The sequence below is a fragment of the Alternaria viburni genome (genome assembly GCF_023758015.1).
Source record: "Alternaria viburni strain BMP 2772 chromosome Unknown scaffold_25, whole genome shotgun sequence".
Lineage (NCBI taxonomy): Eukaryota > Fungi > Ascomycota > Dothideomycetes > Pleosporales > Pleosporaceae > Alternaria > Alternaria viburni.
In genome coordinates this window covers 359,125-379,316 of record NW_026055794.1, presented here as the reverse complement: position 1 = coordinate 379,316, position 20,192 = coordinate 359,125, and the positions used below count along the sequence as shown (strand labels likewise).

At 54.4% G+C, this 20,192-nt stretch overlaps 6 protein-coding genes across 6 annotated transcripts; 3 read left to right on the top strand and 3 right to left on the bottom strand.

Annotated features, from left to right (window-relative positions):
- Nucleotides 1-31: 31 nt before the first annotated feature.
- J4E79_009531 (uncharacterized protein) lies at nt 32-1,390 on the top strand (the record flags this gene model as incomplete). The annotated part of the gene is made up of 6 exons (XM_049358376.1): nt 32-52; nt 163-181; nt 234-404; nt 484-537; nt 587-695; nt 742-1,390. The coding sequence occupies 6 exons, from the start codon at nt 32-34 to the stop codon at nt 1,388-1,390; spliced, it is 1,023 nt and encodes a 340-aa protein (XP_049207231.1).
- Nucleotides 1,391-2,347: 957 nt separating this feature from the next.
- On the bottom strand, nt 2,348-3,280 carry J4E79_009530 (uncharacterized protein; the record flags this gene model as incomplete). Its single annotated transcript, XM_049358375.1, has 1 exon — nt 2,348-3,280. One exon carries the CDS (start codon nt 3,278-3,280, stop codon nt 2,348-2,350), a length of 933 nt encoding a protein of 310 aa, XP_049207230.1.
- Nucleotides 3,281-7,233: 3,953 nt separating this feature from the next.
- J4E79_009529 (uncharacterized protein) lies at nt 7,234-10,289 on the top strand (the record flags this gene model as incomplete). The annotated part of the gene is made up of 5 exons (XM_049358374.1): nt 7,234-7,281; nt 7,464-7,540; nt 7,708-8,080; nt 8,129-9,197; nt 9,247-10,289. 5 exons carry the CDS (start codon nt 7,234-7,236, stop codon nt 10,287-10,289), a joined length of 2,610 nt encoding a protein of 869 aa, XP_049207229.1.
- Nucleotides 10,290-11,654: 1,365 nt separating this feature from the next.
- Nucleotides 11,655-14,279, top strand: J4E79_009528 (uncharacterized protein; the record flags this gene model as incomplete). The annotated part of the gene is made up of 2 exons (XM_049358373.1): nt 11,655-14,083; nt 14,141-14,279. 2 exons carry the CDS (start codon nt 11,655-11,657, stop codon nt 14,277-14,279), a joined length of 2,568 nt encoding a protein of 855 aa, XP_049207228.1.
- Nucleotides 14,280-15,093: 814 nt separating this feature from the next.
- On the bottom strand, nt 15,094-16,083 carry J4E79_009527 (uncharacterized protein; the record flags this gene model as incomplete). Its single annotated transcript, XM_049358372.1, has 3 exons — nt 15,094-15,264; nt 15,382-15,521; nt 16,056-16,083. 3 exons carry the CDS (start codon nt 16,081-16,083, stop codon nt 15,094-15,096), a joined length of 339 nt encoding a protein of 112 aa, XP_049207227.1.
- Nucleotides 16,084-19,075: 2,992 nt separating this feature from the next.
- Nucleotides 19,076-20,095, bottom strand: J4E79_009526 (uncharacterized protein; the record flags this gene model as incomplete). The annotated part of the gene is made up of 1 exon (XM_049358371.1): nt 19,076-20,095. One exon carries the CDS (start codon nt 20,093-20,095, stop codon nt 19,076-19,078), a length of 1,020 nt encoding a protein of 339 aa, XP_049207226.1.
- Between the last annotated feature and the right edge of the window lie 97 nt (nt 20,096-20,192).

Sequence of the window (20,192 nt, the reverse complement as noted above, 5' to 3'; positions counted from 1 at the left end):
CAAAGCGCGAAAGGCGCTCCAATCCGTCAAGATGTCGCAAATTGCTTCCAAGGTAAGCTACAACTCACCCCACCATCAGGTCCGGCTTCGCGCCTTCCATTGAGGGCTGCGAGAAGGCCTGCACCACAGTAGACAGCTTCAAGATGCTAATTAAAACTGCAGAACATTTACGAGCTGCTGGGTATGTCGCAGCGCACAGCACAGGCACCGAACTCTCACTCACGACCCCGCAGGCAATGACCCCGAGCTCGACCCCGACAGGCCGGCTGACCCACCGACGAGGGCAATTGAGAAGCCCGTCATGAGGCACGGCAAGCGCGAGGGAACCGATGCCCCCAAGCCCATGCCCGAGAGGATGAGCAACCAGAACCGTGCCAAGCAGTCCGACAACGCCAACGACAACGGTACGTCGGATACAAGGAGCAACCCCCATGCTCTACACTCTCACGGGAAGTTCAACGGACAATTGCTAACGCAGCACAGCATTCCGGGATCGCGGCGTCGGCTCTGACAAGAACCGCGGCAGGGGATCTGGCGGTGAGTGACCTGTCACTGGTTAATTCGTACCTATACTGACGTTCTGCAGAGCCTACCAGCACTGGAGGTCGTGGTGGACAGCGTGGCCGCGGTCGCGGTGGACGAGGAGGTCGCGGAGGCGCTGCTCAAGGTGACCGTCATAGCAGGACTGGCATCGCGTAAGAAATCCCATATCACATCACGGTCAGGTCTAACAATCTCCAGCGAGCACGACAAGCAGGCCGCACACGGCTGGGGCGGAAAGGACGGCGATGCCGAGTTGGCTGACGAGCAGGCTGGAGAGGCCATGGCTCAGGCTGAAGAGAAGGACGCCATCAAGGAGGATGCTGAGGGCGAGGCCGACGCCGAGCCTGAGGACAAGAGCAAGTCCTACGCCGCCTACCTCGCTGAGCTCGCCGAGAAGAAGCTCTCTCTCGCCGCCCAGAACGTCCGCAAGGCCAACGAGGGCAGCAGCACCAAGTTCCCCGAGGGCACTGCTCTCGCCCGTGAGGAGCAAGAGGACTTCATGGCCGGTTCCCAAGGCAAGGCCAAGCGCGAGCGCGCCCGCAAGGAGAAGGTCCACGTCGAGCTCGACGGTGACCGCATGCTTGCTCCCCCTCCCCGTGAGGGCGGCAGCCGAGGAGGACGCGGCCGTGGCGAAGGCCGTGGCGAGTTCCGCGGTCGTGGCCGTGGCGGCGGTGAATTCCGTGGCGAGGGACGTGGTCGCGGCGAAGGTCGTGGCGAGTTCCGCGGACGTGGCCGTGGCGGTGAGGGTCGTGGACGTGGCGAGGCCCGTGGTCGTGGAGGCCGCGGCGGTGCCCAGTCCAACATCAACATCACCGATTCCAGCGCCTTCCCCAGCCTGGGCGCATAGATTGCGTCAACCTTGGTTCCGGCCTGAAAACAGGACATACCTGCATCCGACAGTCAAGTGTGGATGAAATGAACGAATGAATAAGCTATCTCACGACGGGACGAGCGAACGGAGAGCGAAAGCACAATATCAAGGAATCTCGATCAGAGATGTCGGCGGGCTAAAATACTTACATCTACCGGTACCACGAATGTAGTGAACTTGAGCTCAACCTTTGCAAGTGTTTTGATTCCCCGGTCGGTCCTCTCGTGTGCGGTAGTACGTTTCTATTAACAAGAATAAAAAATTGTATCTGATGATTGTGTATACCTTGATGGCATCCTCACGCTCTTGTCACCAATAAGGAGTGCTTGTAGGAAGGACGAATGGCACTCATGTTATCCCGAGGCGTGCTAGAATGCTAGATGCCAAACTGGGTCTATGGAGTGTCATCAGACAGCTCAGCACTCAGTGTGTGAGGAGTGAACAGGGTCTGAAGTCGCAGGTATGTAGCATATATTTGGGTGAACAAAGGTACTGAGGCAGCAGGGCCATAGAGCCAAGGAAGTGTTGACGTCGCTTCCTTAAACGCAGATGATGCAACTCGATATAACCGCTCAATCCTGCTACGAGGACGAAGCGTGAAATACTTCAACGCGCAGTAGCTGTTTGAGGAAGCATGTAATCGCTGACCGAGACGCATATATCGCCGCAAGACTTCTCCACAATCCACATGCAACCCCATGGTGTTTTCCAGCACTACTCATCATTTTGAAGTGCATAGACGGGTGCTTCAGTGACTTGCTATACGCCGTTCGATAATAAGTGTTCAAATCTTCCCATTTGAAAAGAGTCTTCAAACTACAGAAGGAAAACCGTATGCCCGTAACGCCCTTGCAGTTTAACTTCCAATTCCCCATGCTAATAAATGCTGCAAGTCTCCGTGTAAAGTAAGAGATACGGAAAGGGTTAGGACTCTCACTTCCCCTCTTCAGCAGCCAAGATACCATCTTTGCACGATGCGCACACGAGTAAGGCGCAGTTAACGCACTCATGAGCGAGACTGAACTTCATAGAGAAGATGTTCGATGGGGTATTGAAAGTAGTGTGAGCCTTTCCATTCGCTCGTGGAGGAACGGCATCAGTAACGAAAGATGCATCGGATGCCCGGCGCCGAAGCTCAACCTCTGATGTCGCGATGATGTTGCCGTAGGTATCTACCACGCGGCCGGAAGAGTACTGAACATCCTCCATGGGCGAGGTTTCGCGAATGGGCACGCTTTCAGATAGCGGCGAGGCGACGGAAGTAGTAAGATGGGGCGCTGTTCCAATGGCATCACCAGCTTGGAAGAGACCGCGAGGAGGTGCGTATGCGCCGCGTGGGCGACCGCGCCCTCGCCCTGGTCCGTTACCCCTCCTGAACCCTCGACCGGCTCTTCGTACTATACCTGCGGGTACGGTCTTTACCTTCATCTCATTGACTGCGGTTTTGGGTGCTTCGATCTCTGGGTGTATTGAACACCAGCATTTTACACACTCCATCTCAGCCGCGGAATCGTTGATTAGAGCTTTTGCGAGGGGGATTCTGTAGGTTTCGAAGCTGTGGTCACAGTTCCATGAGCGGTCCTGGTAGTCTTCCCCTGGCTCTTCACCAAAGTCTAGATCTTGATTCTCCCAGTAACGAGGCCCTCCAGCATCAAGATTACGTGGAGGCGCTGGCTGTGGCGAAGACATCGCTGCTGCGCCAACCGTCTCTTGCGCTTGAGATTTCTCGTTGGATAGCGCCGATGCATCGTTCGTGCCAGATGGAGACTCGCCCTCATCAGACTCCGTGATGTTGCCGTCACTGCCGTCGTCTTCTCCATATTCATTACACGCTCCACCACAGTCCTCCGGCTCGTCCATGCACATGTAGCAGAAGTGCGCTCCACACCGACACTCCATGTGTAGACAACCGTACATCCGCTTCAGTCCATGGCCGCACTTCGGACATCTCTTATATCCCCAGCTCTTCAGCAGCTCTGTAGTTTCTGCATCGATGCCGAACTCAGAGATATTGCATATAGCGTCCGGGTGAGCGACTTGCCGACATGCGAGACAGATCTCAGCTGAGCAGGTTGGACACGCAAAGACGTTCGACGTTGGCGTTCCAACACCAGAGTCAGCGCGCTTCCCTTGCTTCTTTGTTGCCTGTTCGGGCAGGAGTCGTTCTGGAATGAAGGCCGAGCATGTTGGCACTGGACAATAGAATGGATTTGGTGTGAGCCACTCTTCGTACTTGGATTTGAACTCTGTGAACTCCTCCTTCGTCAGATGCGGTTTTGCGTAATGAATTGGTATCTGTCCGCAGCACCTTGGAGGCATGCGCGTGGTATCTTTGCAGCATTCGGTGAACATCCTCTTGATGCACGACCCACAGTATGTACTGCCACATTGTCTGCATGGCTTCACAACCTCCATTGAGTGCTTCGGGCTTTTGGCACCTGGTAATTCCGTACAGCATATAATACACTGTACTTCTGGCAAGGGCAAAGTAAGAGTAGGCTGTGCTGGTGCTGGTGCTGGTGCTGGAGGAGAACGGGGCCGCGTAAGCGCTGGCTGCGGTGCCGGTTCGTTGGGATGGTCTCGAATAAACGCAAGTCGCAACCGTTCGTAGCGGATAAGGAAGGGATTGGTAGCACTTTGTTCCATACCGACAGAAGACGCGGAATTGGATGATAAGGCGGGTGCGCTGTTGCGTCTTTGCAGAATTGTGGGTGTGGTGGTAGAAGTTGCAACGTTTATGTCGTCGTGACAATAAGGGTCTGAGACCCGTGGTATGGCCTCTTGGCAGTCCCGTTTGGCGTTTGCATGGTCAATGTCGTGATGTTGGGCAGTCGCGACTGGCGAGGCAGCAGCCTTCACCTGCGGCCGTACCGCTCGAGAGAACTTGGAACCCATGGTAAACGAGATGGTGTATGCTACTGTGACACATGAAGCACTAAGCAAGAGGACCTTAAATAGAGAACAGCATGTAGTTAAATGTGCGAGGTTTGACTCAAGGCTGTTGACTCAACGGAAGGCGCAGTGGTGCTGCCTGCAGGCAGCCAGCCTTGCGGCGCTGACAGTCATTGGCTTCGACGAGACATCACCACTGTACCCCACAGATACCAGACATATCCTAGCTCCAATGAGACTGTGGCCTGAAGACGTATCTGGTTGACCTCTTCACGTATGCTGATTGATCAATCAATGCTCCGAGACTCGTGTCGTACTGCGAGAACATGGTGAGGGCTGACCATGACGTCAGATCACGAGCCTTCGCCCTTCAGTCAAATGACTCTGGTAGGGACACAACAACAGAACCTCGAAACATAGGGCATTCCGCCCTTTCGATAGCAGAGAGCTGCATGTGGTTGAGGGTACGATGTCGTGCACAGCCAGCAGGCGGCCTACTCTCTAGAAGCTCCACCAACCCCGCACCAGGTTTAGCGCCATCTGGGGCTTCATCTTTCGCTAGCTTTCACACTCGAACACCGTATTCGCCATAATCCATCATCCACATTTGTATCGCAGTACGCCTACTAGGGAACAGTTGCTGGATCCGCTTCTTGTCGCTACCATCTGATGAAGGTCACCTGGCCATCGTCTTGTATACTAGAGATCATGGCGTGTACCGGCACGAAGGGTAGGCGCCCAGTTGTGTAGCTCAATGCTCTTCCTCAGATGTGATTACAGCTCCGAGTCAGACAAGTTGTCTGATATTGCTGTGAAGCTCAAACCTTTTGTTCGCGATTCCTCGCCAGCTGGAAACCAGACATGCTTCGTCATCAATGTCGCAACTCTCGAAGCTAGTCAGACCCTGAGCCACGCACACGTATGAAAGCGCATCTCCGAAAGCGATCGATTGTCATCTCCAGCTGCTGAAAGTCCGTATGGCGCTGCATCAAAGACATGCTAGACTTGATCGGATTTAGGCTCGAAAGGAGAAGAACAGGCTCCACAATCTAAGTTCAGTATTTCGACGGAGTGAAAAGTTCAATGTAATACGTGATATGTGATCCAAGTTATCTCAAAAGGCTCGGCTATAGGCTAGGCTCAACTGCGGATATAACATGACGGCCCGGTGCAATTCAATCTGACCGCACCGAGATGATGTTGAGTAAGCCTGCGCCGTTGGGCACAACTCCAGGAGAGAGCTCCAATCTCTTGTATCGGCATCGTGGAATGTGGCGCAGACGGTCGTCTTCACCCGAAATACGCTCATACGTTTATACGTTGGAACCTGGTAGACTTCTGCAGGCTAGACGTAATAGGCGCTATTTCCACGCGGAGCGGGGTATATAGCGTGAACGACTCATGCAAGTCCTTGCACAGGACGACGACATCTAGATTGACCACCACCAGCGATATGCCTTGAAAGCGCGAAGCTAATACACCGCGACTACGTTGATTAAGTTGCGATCGTCACACTGGAAAACGGGTACTCGGATATTGCTGGTATTCTTAGGACTCGGAGCCAACGTGGCTAGCGATGTTCTTGGGTAGGGATCGCAGACTATCGGTGTACCGCGAGGTACTTTTGACATTCAAGGTACTTTGTACCGTTTGCAACGTAGTGACCAATTGAGAGACACAGCCAAGCATGGCGGATGGTGGAGGACATGCCGAACAACGTACCGTCGGCTCGTGTATCCGCTTGGTATTGACGCGATGCTGCTCTGAGAGAAAAGGTGTAGCACAAATGGGTCAGTATCGGGGTCAAGTTACTCAGACTAGATCAGTGACGTGAGTGACTTTCGTTGTACCACCTGCCGAGTGGGGCGGCCCACGAGAGCGTCCTGGTGCTTACTAGATCATCCGGTGGAAAAGCTCTCAAGCGCACCTGGTCAGCTGCTAGTTGCTCGACAGCACACGCCGAGGCAACGGTCCGGACGTAAATGTGAGCTTGCAATACGGGAGCATGTCCTCAAAGAGTTTTTCCGAGGATTCGCCAATGTATAATGCGGGTGCTCCAGGTAATACTGGGGTCTACCCCGAGGAGCTATACCGCCGATTTCTCAGCCCAACGGAATGTCGGACCTCACAGCAGACGCTACTGAGCAGATGCTAGAGACCAAGGTTTGCGACTTTGCGGCGCAGTTGAAGACGGAAGCATGGAAGCTCGAATACGACACCAACCCCGCACTGGGTGTCTTGCCCTGGCTTGGACGTCTTGAGCCAGCGAGACAGGGCGCCTCACGCACCTCCCACTGCGAGCTTGGCTGTTCTGTGGCGCTCGGAAAGGGCTTTTGAGTGTGAGCTTATATGCACGTCCGGGGTTGACGTAGGTAGATGACGATGGACACGGCCAGGGTCATTCAACGCGCCCGTGCACGTAGCTCGAGGGAGACGGGAGAGAAGCAATATTTCTTCTTCTCCCTTGTGGAGCTACCTTGACGTGATGCAGCTGCGAGAAGTCGATGGTCGCTGCATATGCGCAGCAGTCTTGACTGGAGACGGACCATGTGATGGGGCTTCCAAGGAAACATCGGGGCCAGAAGAACACAGCGGAGGCACCGGGGTGCGCTCCATCGAGTCATTGAGGGCTTAGGGGCGGGGATCAGCAGGTTCTGCACACGTCCCCCGCAGAAGAAGAGGCAGCCGCTTGCGCCTGGGGTCGTGACGTCGCATGGTGCTAGGGGACGGGTAGCTGGGCGCTGGGGAAGCTATGCCCTGCCCTTGTCACTTGCTGCTCGCGGCTGTGAATAAAGCTGTCATGGCGCCCGGAACATTTGGCTTGCGTCTGCGAGCGCTCTCAACTCCTACTTGCATACTACCACAGTAGATTTATATTACTGTGTTCTTGTATCTCAATCGCCGCGTTTCCCAGCCAGCCGGACGCCATGCTGTGGCTTGCACAAGCATTGTTTGCGGGCCTTGCCCACGCCCAGGTATGTTTGCACATTCTCTAATTACGCATCACAACGCCGTTGGCACTGCAAGATATTTCTACTCAAGCTGCAGAGATGCTACGCGATCTTGCGCATCTTGTTGTTGCCCTCTTCCCCTTTCTGCGCGCTGTACAATTCACCCCTGCAGCCGTGTTTACGAGCTTACGCTGATCATAAACAAGTATTCCAACAACACGGGCTCCAACGACACCAGCAGTCCATTGAACTTTGCTGAGAGTCCTCCATACTACCCCAGCCCGTACGTACAAATTTCGGCATTTTACAAGTCATTAGCCGTAGAAGTGGGCTTGACAGGTGTGGGGAAGAGCGAAGGATCGCCGGCTCCACCGAGCTTTCACATGCGGCAGTTGCATCGCGACATGACCGAACTTCACATCTGGAACACGATTGCTGACTCGAAAATAGCTGGGCAGAGGACACCACCGGCGACTGGGCTGATGCCATCACAAAGGCAAAGGCATTTGTCAGCCAGCTTACTCTCATCGAGAAAGTGAACCTCACTACCGGAACTGGATGGCAGAGTGACGCCTGCGTTGGCAACGTTGGCGCCATCCCCCGTCTCGACTTCGACCCTCTCTGCTTGCAAGACAGCCCTCTGGGTATCCGTTTCGCCGATTACGTCTCTGCTTTCCCTGCAGGTGGCACTATTGCTGCATCATGGGACCGTGGCGAGTTCTACCGCCGTGGCTACCAGATGGGTCAGGAGCACCGCGCAAAGGGTGTCGACGTGCAACTCGGCCCTGCGATCGGTCCTCTTGGTCGCCATCCCAAGGGTGGAGTAAGTTGTTCGACCCAACCGCCTTAACATTCACTAACATCTGCCCAGCGTAACTGGGAAGGTTTCTCCCCTGACCCAGTCTTGACTGGACATGCTGTCGCCGACACCGTCCGCGGTATCCAGGACGCTGGTGTCATCGCCTGCACCAAGCACTTCATCATGAACGAGCAGGAGCACTTCCGCCAGCCCGGTAACTTCGAGGACTTTGGCTTCGTCGATGCCATCAGCTCCAACTTGGATGACAAGACTCTGCACGAGCTCTACCTGTGGCCTTTCGCCGACGCCATCCGTGCTGGAACTGGATCTATCATGTGCTCTTACAACAAGGTCAACAACTCTCAGGTCTGCCAGAACTCGTACCTCCAGAACTACATTCTGAAGGGCGAGCTTGGCTTCCAAGGTTTCATCGTCTCTGATTGGGATGCTCAACACTCTGGTGTCTCTTCCACCCTTGCTGGCCTGGACATGACTATGCCCGGTGACACCGACTTCAACTCCGGCCAGTCTTTCTGGGGAACCAACCTGACCATCTCCATCCTCAACGGTACCGTTCCTCAGTGGCGTCTCGACGATGCGGCTGTCCGTATCATGGCCGCCTACTACTTCGTCGGCCTCGACGAGTCCATCCCTGTCAACTTCGACAGCTGGCAACGCGACACTTATGGATACGAGCACTACTACGCACAGGTCGGCAACAAGCTTGTCAACCAGCACATTGACGTTCGCATGGACCACTTCCGCTCCATTCGCCGCTCTGCTGCCAAGTCGACTGTCATGCTCAAGAACTCTGGTGTCCTTCCTCTCTCCGGAAACGAGAAGTGGACTGGTGTCTTCGGTAACGACGCTGGTGAGAACGAGTACGGTCCCAACGGATGCGCCGACCGTGGCTGTGACAACGGCACTCTGGCCATGGGCTGGGGATCTGGAACCGCCGACTTCCCTTACCTGGTCACCCCTCTCGAGTCCATCAAGCGCGAGGTCACCGACAACGGTGGTGTCGTCACTTCCGTTACCGACAACTGGGCCTACGCGCAGATCCAGGCAATGGCCAGCCAGGTTAGCCACGCTATCGTCTTTGTTAACGCGGACTCTGGTGAAGGTTACATCACCGTCGATGGTATATTTTATCCTGCTTTCATATTGAAACCTTACTAACTGAGGCATAGGTAACATGGGCGACCGCAACAACCTCACTGTCTGGCAAGACGGTGAGACTCTGATCCAGAACGTGTCGGCACTGTGCAACAACACCATTGTCGTCATCCACTCTGTCGGACCTGTCCTTGTCAACAACTTCTACGACAACGAGAACATCACTGCCATTCTCTGGGCTGGTCTTCCTGGCCAAGAGTCTGGTAACGCCATCGTCGACATCCTCTACGGCCGCCACAACCCCGGTGGCAAGCTCCCCTTCACCATTGGCAGCTCCCAGGAAGAGTACGGCCCCGATGTCACCTACGAGCCCACCAACGGCCACGGTAGCCCCCAGGACAACTTCGACGAGGGTGTCTTCATTGACTACCGCGCGTTTGACAAGAAGAACATCACTCCCATCTACGAGTTCGGTTTCGGTCTCTCCTACACCACCTTCGAGTACTCTAACATCAGTGTCGTCAAGGTGCCTGCTGGCGCATACGAGCCCACTACTGGTCAGACCATTGCTGCCCCTACTCTTGGCAACTACAGCAGGAACATTGAGGAGTACCAGTTCCCCGCCAACTTCACCCGCCCGGCCACCTTCATCTACCCCTACCTGAACTCGACTGACCTTGCTGAGGCGTCGCAAGACCCTGAGTACGGTGTCGACTACACGTGGCCCGAGGGTTCCACTGATGGCTCACCTCAGGCTCGCATCGCCGCGGGTGGTGCTCCCGGTGGTAACCCTCAGCTGTGGGATGTTCTCTACACTGTTGAGGCCACCATCACCAACAACGGCACCGTCGCTGGTGACGAAGTTGTTCAGTGCTACATTGCTCTTGGTGGACCTGAAGACCCCGTGGTCCAGCTCCGCGCCTTTGACCGTCTGAGCATCCAGCCCGGCATGAGCGCTACCTTCCACGCTGACATCACCCGCCGTGACATTAGCAACTGGGACGTCGCTGCCCAGAACTGGGTCATCTCTGAGTACCCCAAGACAGTGTACGTCGGTGCCAGCTCGCGTAAGTTGTTGCTTACTGCGGAGATGGACACCAGCGACTACACTTCCTAGAAGAGTCGTCGAGATCTGTATTGTTTGGATAACCACCATCAACAGTAATGTTCAATCCTTAATTGTCAGCTAGTCATAGCTAGTTTTATGAAGAAACGAATCTTTGGAACTGTTGCCTGATGGTGTGTGCACGTGTCTTGCCTGTCAAACTTGGTGAAACCGCTACATGTACGCTTGATCGATCCAGACAGCGGCTATCGTGCCCTATTGCGATGGATTGAGGGGTAATGCGTATCGCGGGCCGGCTGCGCTTCGGCGTGGAGCCTCGATGACGGGCAAGAGTCAAGGAATGCGTTTACGAGGCGACTAATGTAGCTAGAGCGATCAAAATTCAACGCGTCACGGGACAAACGATGCAAAGTTGCGATCGTTATGCAGGATGTCGACGCGGTATTCTGCGACGTTCTTCGCTCATCGTGTAGCAGTACACACAGCAAGCGAGCGTGAGTAAGCGTCCGAAGCGGCAACGATTGGCGTCGAGTTGGTGGGCCGTTGGTGCAGCCAGCAGCGATCCTGTTGGCGGCATGCGAACGGTTTTCAAGCCCGATTGCATGGCGTCATTGTTTGCTTGGCTGGGCCCGACGCGCACAGTCGGCACCTGAGCTGGAGCGTTTGGGGTCTTTGAGTGCGCTGGAGAAGCAACGCTCAGGGCGCAATGACAGGAGGCGGGCATCATATTGCAGGCGTCCCGTTTGACAACGGCGCAGCGTGCATGTTTGGAAGTCATAGTCTGGGTCGCTCACGGCTGGGGGCGCGCTGCCAGCTACCGCGTTATTTTGATCACGAGTGCGCACGGATAGCATCTTGAGCCAGGACACCAAGGCGACGTAATTTGTCCCCTTCCGTGCTCCTGCGGCTCTGCTCCATTATCTCTCTATCGATAGCCACCGACTATCTGACTATCTCACGCGTCGCGCATTGTCACCGTTGTCTCGCTGCGTCCTGAGGTCATCGCCACGCCTGCGCTAGCCACCAAGTCGCGTCGTGCTGGAATAACAAACACGCCGATACGTCGACCCTTCCGCCCACGACCGCGCGCTCTTCCACCCTCCTCGTCACCACCGCCCTGCGACGCCTGCCCCCGGCCCGCCGCCGCTCCCTGGACGACGCCTTCCAGTCGCGCGCAGTGCATTGGGAATCCAACACCGACGTTTCGCGGTAAGCAGCTCCCGTTCCGAGTGTGTCGAGTCGCTTGGTGGGGCGCCTGGCTGGCTGCTCTTCGCACGTCCGTGGCTGGCTCGTCCCTCTCCCATGGTCCGCCGTCACCACCCAAAACAAATAATACACGGATGCCCACACTCGCACAACTCTCGCTGATACATTTTCCTCCTCCACAGATTCGCTCGCTAGCCCCCCGCATGCACCATGTCGACTCGTAGAAGTCTTCGTTCGCGCAGAGACGCCCAGCAGCAGTCTGAACCCGACACGCCAGATGCCACGCCCTCGCGCAAGCGCAGGCGGGTGAGCAGCCCCAACACCACCAGTGTTGCGGCGAACTTGTACTCACTCGCACAGTTGAATGGCGCCGCCCAAGAGCCCGCTGCCACGGCCGCCCCCGACCCGCCCCGTACCCGCATCACAGAGTCGGTCGCCAGCAACGACTCCAACACGACACTGCCCAACGGCGGAGACGCAGAAAACCCCATGGACCCCATAGAGCGCCAGAACATCGTCATAGCCGCCCTCCGTGTGCCCGGCTATGTGCCCCACGCCGCCATCGACTATGCCAACGACCTGCAGTCGCAGCGCAACAAGGGCAAGAACATCCCGGCCTTTGCCAAGATTGCGGCCCGCGACTGGTGCTTCTTCGTTCAGGACACGCAAGTTAGAATCGGCCGTGTAGACTCGAACACTCGCTCCAACCAGCAGAGCTCCCAGCCCGACCTCTCTGGGCTGCCACCAAGTGACCCCAACCGCCAGGACTGGGGCGTGCACATTGACCTTGGACCTGAGCGCCAGATATCTCGCGTCCACGCCGAGATCAACTTTGAGGTTGACGACCAGCAGTGGTACATCACTGTGAATAGCCGCAACGGTCTCAAGCTAGACGACCGCCATCTCACCAGAGGAGACAAGGCACCCCTACACTCGGGTATCTGTATCAGCATCATGAGCACGCAGATGCTGTTCCTTCTCGCCAACCAAGAGGACCACTTCCACCCCATGTTGTGGCGTCAGGTTAAGAATGAGGACGCCGCCGAGTCTGACAACGACGGCAACCCGCCGCCAAAACCCCATCAGCACGCGCATCCCAGCGGACCTACCCCCAAGCGCGACCAGTACGATCCGTTCCCACCGTCTTCGCACCCTCGCAACAAACACCAATCGTCACAAGCATACTACAATCAGATGACGTCCACGCCTGGATACCCACAACCTGGTACCCCCATGACCTTCCGAGGCGAAAAGGACCCGCGCAGCAAAGGCTCACCTGCTACCTTCTCTCGAGCAGTTCTACTAGAAAACGGAGACGATATTGACTACAGCCTAGACTCAACTAAAGAAATCAAGCCGCCTCACAGCTATGCCCAGCTCATCGGTCAAGCGATCCTCAGCAGCGAGGAGGAGATGCTCACGCTTGCCAACATCTACGACTACATCAAGTCCCGGTATGCCTTCTTCCGCCACACGAACAGCGGCTGGCAGAACAGCATTCGACACAATCTGTCCCTCAACAAGTCGTTTGAAAAAGTTGCACGCCGCACCGACGAGCCTGGCAAGGGTATGAAGTGGAAGATTGCAGAGTCAGAGAAGGAAGAGTTCATCAAGAAGCAACTGCTCAACCCTCGCAAGGGCGGTGTGGCAATCGGATACCGCATAGACGGCTCAGGGCCTAGTTCGCCCGCGCTGGGCAATCCATCTCAAGCCACCGAGCGCCTTGTAGGTGCCTTGGAGCGCGACAACCGCCAAAGCCAATACCCCCCTCGTGTCAAGTCGCCTCCACGATCCGCTACGCCCCCGCTTTCGTCGGTCCCAATGGCCACCGAATCCTACACTCCAGACCGCGGCCCACGCCCATTTGGAGGTTTCAAGCAATCGCCGACTATACGCGACCAGGATCGGTTCGTCACTCCGGCGAAGCGCCTTGTTTATGGAGCCAATGACGGCCAGGAACCTACTCACATCAAGCAGGACGAATCCCGACTGGAATCATCACCCGGTGTGGACCCCGTTAAGCAGAGTGTCCCTGGTATGAAGACAGACGTCGGTAACTCACCACCAACCTTGTACTCGGACACCGGCTCGAACAACATGAATGGCAACTACGATGCGAACCGAATGAATAATGCCCTCGTCACCCCACTTGTTTCCCGCCACGCACCCCGTCTCGCACCCCCAAGCACAGCCCAAATGCCCAGCCAGTACATGGCATTCTCCAGTCCAGCACCTTTCTGGAAGTTCGTCGACCTCCCCAGCACACCTGCCAAAGCACCACTCGAGCTCAGCCCTATCAAACTACAACGTCCAGACTTCAAAGATGGCGATGACGACGACCACCCCAGTTCACCCCCCATGTTGCCGTACAACAGCGCAGAGCCCGAAGACAATGAAGATCAAGACCAAGATGCCGAGGAGAAAGGCGAAGAAGAGGAAGATGCCGGTCCAGAGAGTCCAAGTCGTACCGTCTCTAGACCCGCCAGTCGGCATATTGGAAGCCAGCGTTCCCGGTCAAATAGCAATGTCAATGGGCTTGGATTGGGTATCGTGGGCAACGGAGGGATGGTACGTGGTGCCAGCTTGACGAGCTTCGAGGAGGAGCCTGAGCCCGAGGAGGAAAGCTATGATCTTTCAAAGTATGCTGCGAATGCTTCCTTTTCTTCAGTAATGGTGCAATGCTAACATTTCAACAGGGGCTTCCAGAAAATCGGCTCCTTCCACCGCAGCATGGCTCAGGCCCACGGTCTCGGCAGCATCGGCAGTCGTGCTACCGCTACACCACCACCGCATCCTCCCCATCTCGCGCGCACCAGTGTCCCTGCAAACATGTAGACTGAGTTGCAGGACGATATAGACCAACAGACGTTAGCGATATTTCTTCTCCTTTCACGCTTCGGTACAGATCCTATACTACCATCTGACGACGGTGTGGGTAGTCCAAACTCTTCTCAATGAGTGAAAGTTGGATTATGACGGTTACGACACTTCCTTGTTGTGTGTTTGGTTAGGTTGCATCTCGGTTTATCGGTTTATCGGCCCGCAAAACTCTGCGTATGCATGGAGTCGAGCATGTTGTTCGTCATATGGTTCGTTGTCTTCATTCTATTGCTGTATCACTTTAACGATCGATCGAATTACTCCGCTTATGGCGTTCTGTGTGGCATTATGGCATCATGGGCGAAAAAGGGTGCGTTACGATAATGATGGTGTATTCAGTGTTGTCCTTTCGCGTATGCATCGGTAAGGAGGACGAGTAGGATAGGATGGCTAAGCGTATGGATTATGGACGAGTGGGAAAGCTTGGAGGATGAGCTATGCTTGTAGTATTAGTCACAGAATGAAAGCAGTCATTTTCTGAGCCTTGTTTCCACCCTGTCATTTGACGTGTCTGTTAATGTGAGAACCAAGGGTAGTACTGAGTGATCGTGCATAATCTGGGGTTATTCTAGCTTCAATACGAGACTCCACTTTGTACAGTTCACGCTTCGTTCATGCCATTGCACATGCACCACGTCACATAACAGCTTGGTCCTTCACCGATTCCTGTCCATTGGCTTTCCTCCCGACTATCTGGGGTCCGCAAGTAGACTACGCAACCGATATACACATTCCCTCTGTCCAGGCCAACATTGCAGTCCACTCCCCTCTAGTTGATCTCCTTATGAGGGAACCACTTGCTCGGCTTGAGGTTCTTCTCCTCAAGTGGCGCATCCAATACGCCCAATCGCCTTATCTCGCCTGCAGACGGTGCGTCGTCGCGTTTTATGTTGGCTTCGGCTTTGCGGTACGCGGCTTGAAGGGCGAGGGTACGGGCGGCCTGGTATCACCTTGTCAGCACTTCTGATTTGGTCTGGATTGTTGGAGCGAGTGAATGGTAGGTGTGATGGGATGGGATGGGGATATAGAGGGACGGGGGGTATGTAAGGGTACGCACCTCCTTCTTGTGGTGAAGGCACTCGTAGTAGTCCTCAAGAACGGGGGCGCATTTTGCCTTGCCAGAGTCGTCCTCGGCGTTTGTGTTGGTCGTGTAGCATGCGAGGACTTCTTGCCAGAAGGGGAAGCAGCGGGAGGGGCCTGGGATATTATGTTAGTTGGTGTTTGAGAACTCTATGTAGAGGCGCTTCTTCTTGCTTCGTATGGAATACAAGCGAGGTCGGAAAGCTTTGGAGGGTTGCGGCGCGAGCGAGCGGGTTGGTAGAGGTGGGGGGTTGGAGCGGCGGAGCGGTTGACTGGCGGTATGCGAAGGTAGCGATTGTTCGAGAGTATGGACCCATTTCCGAGTGATCGAGGCCGTACGTTGGACTTGTCGGTTGTGCCGCCGGTCGTGTCCATACACTTATATCGTGCCCTAGGTTCAGCGCAGTCTCCGTATGACTACGGCTGCCCTACGCGCCGATATTGCCTCTTGGTACCGCGTCTCCCTTATTCCATCTTTGTTGTTCTCGATATTCGTACTGTTCACGGAGGTACTCGCATCGTGTAGCCGTCGTTGTCGCTCTTCGCATTCGCTCTGGGTTCGCTCTTCGTAGTGCCATTGCGCTCGCTCCGCTGCCTCCGCAAACCCCCAAAGCTTCCATAATTGTCCACCAGAAAGTGAGTTTTACGTACCACCAGCAAGTCCGTATCCTGAAGCCATTGTCGCGGTGTTTAAGTGGGGGTCTTGAGTCGCGATGTGCTGCTGCTGTGAACTCGGCCAGCTCGGGTTACATCAGCAACGCACGGTCCTTCTGTCGCGGAGCCGATGGCGCTGGCCTCTGCTTGCATCCGGCACTTTACAAGCAGACTCTCTGGAAGTCGACCTCTTCAAGCATGCGTAGGTTGCGTGTCGTCGCCCTTAAACATAGTGAGGAAACAACAGTCCCTGCAAAACAATTGAATCATGAAGACTACATCGTTAAGGCATGCAGCCTCATTCTCGTCTATCAGGCTACCTAGGTACACCTGGGGACCTGACATAGCCACATAAACACCTTGGCTGCATGCATCATGTCCACCTTTTCGGCTAAATTCACCAGGCTGCAATCTTACACCAACCTTCCTCGTCCCCAGTACAGGCACTCTTCCCGTGTACCTTCATAGCCTCGATCACATCGCAACGACAAAGCGTTCCCTCGTATATGCTTCCGGAAGCTGAATCTCAGTACCACTTGCGAACGTCTTCGCAGATTCAAAGCAAAGGGTCTCCGCGAACATGTCGGACAGCAGAACCGTCTGTGTCGGCTGTGGGCATCCGATTTTGGATCAAATGACAAGAGAAGATCTGACGCTGGAATTTAAATGGTACTGTATCAAATCCAAAAATTTGGTAGTCGGATCGAAAAATGGGTGCCGAAACTGCAGTTTCATCCTTGATGCTATTACCACTGTTATTGGTCAAGGCCGCTTATCCATGGAATGGTATATAACCACCTGGCCTGATGTGAGAGATCAAGAACTTGTGATCCGCATCGAAGAAAAGACAGAGATCCGCGAAAGGATTGAGGTCATACGTTACATTGGTATGTCCAAATAACCTACAGTCAACGCTCGGACTGACGACATGTAAGACTCTTTACGCGATATCGAGCCTTCGAAGTCTGTTGTCTGGAATGTCAAAGGATCCCGACCGCTTTCAGAAGACACGTGTTCACAGAGAACTATTCGTTTGATTCAAGAGTGGACGAAAAGTTGTATGCAATACCACAATAATTGTATGCAACGACTAGTCGTTCCATTGCCCAAGAGAATCCTACATATCACGGCTGACCATGTATTTCTTCGAGAGCAACCTGCAAAATCGGCTCCGTATGCTTGTCTCAGTCATTGTTGGGGACTGAATGGCCCAGCCATCAAGTTGACCGCTGGAACGGTCGGATATCTGCGCAATGGTCTTAGGACATCTGATCTACCCAAGACGTTTCGAGATGCGGTGGAGGTGTGTCGCCATCTGGAAATTCACTATCTCTGGATTGATGCGCTATGTGAGACACCCTAGAGGCAACGTTTAGTTTGAGAAAACGCAGCTGAACATTTACAGGTATTCTCCAAGACTGCGAAGACGATTGGAAAGAAGCCGCTGCCACGATGGGCGATATCTACGAGAATTCACACACGACCATTGCAGCTACAGCTAGCCAAGACAGTAACGGTGGGCTCTTTTCTTCGGATCGTCCAGTGACGAGACGTCTGAACAAACATCCGTATCTATACGCCCGGACGCAACTGGAACATTTTCCAACATACTCCGACGAGACTGTGCCGACATCAATGCCCTTGTTAACTCGCGCTTGGGTGTATCAGGAACGAAGGCTCTCACATCGTACGATACACTTTGGTAAACATCAGGTGTACTGGGAGTGCCAAACCGGCTTTGCTTCCGAGGATGCTAGAGAAGACAGAACATGGGGAACACTCTCTCTTGGCTCCGGATATGCGGCTTTTGAATGGGGTGATAAAAGCGTGGATTATACCATCTCCTGGCAAAAGACTGTTCTGGAGTACACCAAGCTTGAACTAACCTACGAGAGCGATCGTCTACCAGCTATCGCGGCCCTAGTTGATCGGATGTCGAAATTGCGACAACCAGATGACGTCTATATTGCAGGAATGTGGAAGAAAAGCTTACTCTCGGATCTTTTATGGGAAAGTTCACATGAAGCTGACAAACCGCGCCCTTCCCGGATGGCTCCTTCTTGGTCTTGGGCCTCGATACAGTATGCAAAAGTTCGGTGGAGCGGTTTCGCATTTCCGAAACAAACCAAAGTCACCAGTCTGGAGTATACTCCCGTCGGTGCCGCTAACCTTGGAAAAGTCATCAATGCTAGCATCATCCTCATGGTGCCTGTTCTGGATCTGAGCCATATGAAGTATGAGAATTCTCGGACACGTTTTAGCCTCATTTTCGAGTTAGCTTCGATCAAGAAGCAGTTCAGGGATAATAATCTATGTGTGACCTACACCTCATTCGACAACGACTACGAGCTAAACACAAGGAAACATCCATTTGTACCCGGATGTGCCATTAAACTCCTGGTAGCGAAAAGATCAAATACTCTATTTGGCGGGATTGTGGTGAAGCAAACACCCGAAAAAGCCGCAGAACATGAGAGAATAGGCTTTCTTAGTATCACTGTAAAGACGACAACGCAAGGAGTCCAGGAAGAGAATGGAAAGGTTTGGGAGGGCAGTGTTAGCCATTGGAGAGCAACTAAGGAACAGACAGGAAAGGGGATAGACAGCCTAATATTGTCGCTGCCTATGGAAGAAGTGAAGATTGTGTGAGGTCTCATCATCTGGTCGGCCATAAGCTCAGAATGCCTGTGCCCAATGTGGCTCTATCAGGAATACACAGCTACCATATTTGTTCAAAACGAAAGAAGCGTTACGTATCTCTGGCCTGAAGTCTTACTCGACATCACAGCTCAAAGGTTTCATGAGTGAAGCTACACAATAGAACGGAAGATGACACGAGCGAAGAAGAAATGGAACCGTGTAAGGTCAACGAGCTCATATGCTGCTAGCTACCATATCCTCTCGCTCCATGGATGTAACAACGCAGACAAAGATAAACAACTACTGCACATACCGGCCTCTACAGGCCCAGCTACAGAAACGCAACCACCACGACGCCGCAGGTATTATTGTCGCGCCTAGATAGCCACGTTAATCCCACGAACACGACGCAGATACCCCGCCTCCTCCGCAGTCCAATGTTTCTTCCCCGGCTGCACCCATTTCGCCTGAACACGCGCAGCCAACTCAGCCTCCGTCTTCCTGGCGGCATCCCACTTCGCCTTCTCTTTCTCCGCCTTCTCTTTTTCATTCAGCTTCCGCTGCTGCGACCACATCTGATCGGCATCGTTCTTCTGTTTCGCGTCGGCCTCCCGCTTGGCCGTACGCTCAACGTAGTCCCGATGCTTCTGCGTCTTCTCCTTTGCCTCAGTTACAGCAAGTCCGAAGCGCTCGTTGTGCACAAGATAGGCGGCGTAGTCCTCTGGATCTGGGATCTTGCCGTCAAGCTCGGCCTGAGCGAGCTTGGTGACGACTTTGCGGAAGAGGTTCTCGCCCATCGGTGTCTGGACAGTGGAGAAGGCATCGATATCGGAGTACTCTGGGAGGCGCTCCGCGCGGATGAGGGCCCAGTACCGGTTGAAGATTCGTTGGGTGTACGCCATCATGCCGAGGTAGTCTGCGGCGCTGCATAGCTGGAGGTCTTCGTAGGCACCCGGGGCTCTGTAGGGGCGGATCTCCTTTGCGAATTTCTTGAACGTGGTGATTTCGTTGAAATGAAGGATCAGGTCCTGGACCATACGGACGTCAAGTTCTGCTGGCAGCTTGATCACTGGATCGGAGCCAGCTACCATGTCCTTCTTGTCGGAGACTGCACGGAAGAGAGCGATGGGCATCTCGGCCACTGGCTTGCCCTCGCTGTCAACGATCTGCACCTTCGGGCCCCTAGCCAGGACCTTGCGGTCGGCATGTGAGAGCTCGTAGATTTTGGCCACATCGCCCATGTTGTTCTCGGTCTGTTGCATGGCTTTCTTGGAACCAGGCGCGGTCACGAAAGCAGAAGCGAGAAGGTTGGCCTTACCATTAGGGGACGGAGTGGCAGCTTTTGTATCCTTCTTGGTAGCTTGCTCCATCTGCTTGGTCAAGGGAGTCGGCGCCATCTCTGCTTTGTCGTTTGCGAAAAGATGGGAGCAATCGGTAGGATGTGGACAACTTGTTTCTGGTCTAGCAAAGTTTGGAATTTGCTAGTGGTGATAC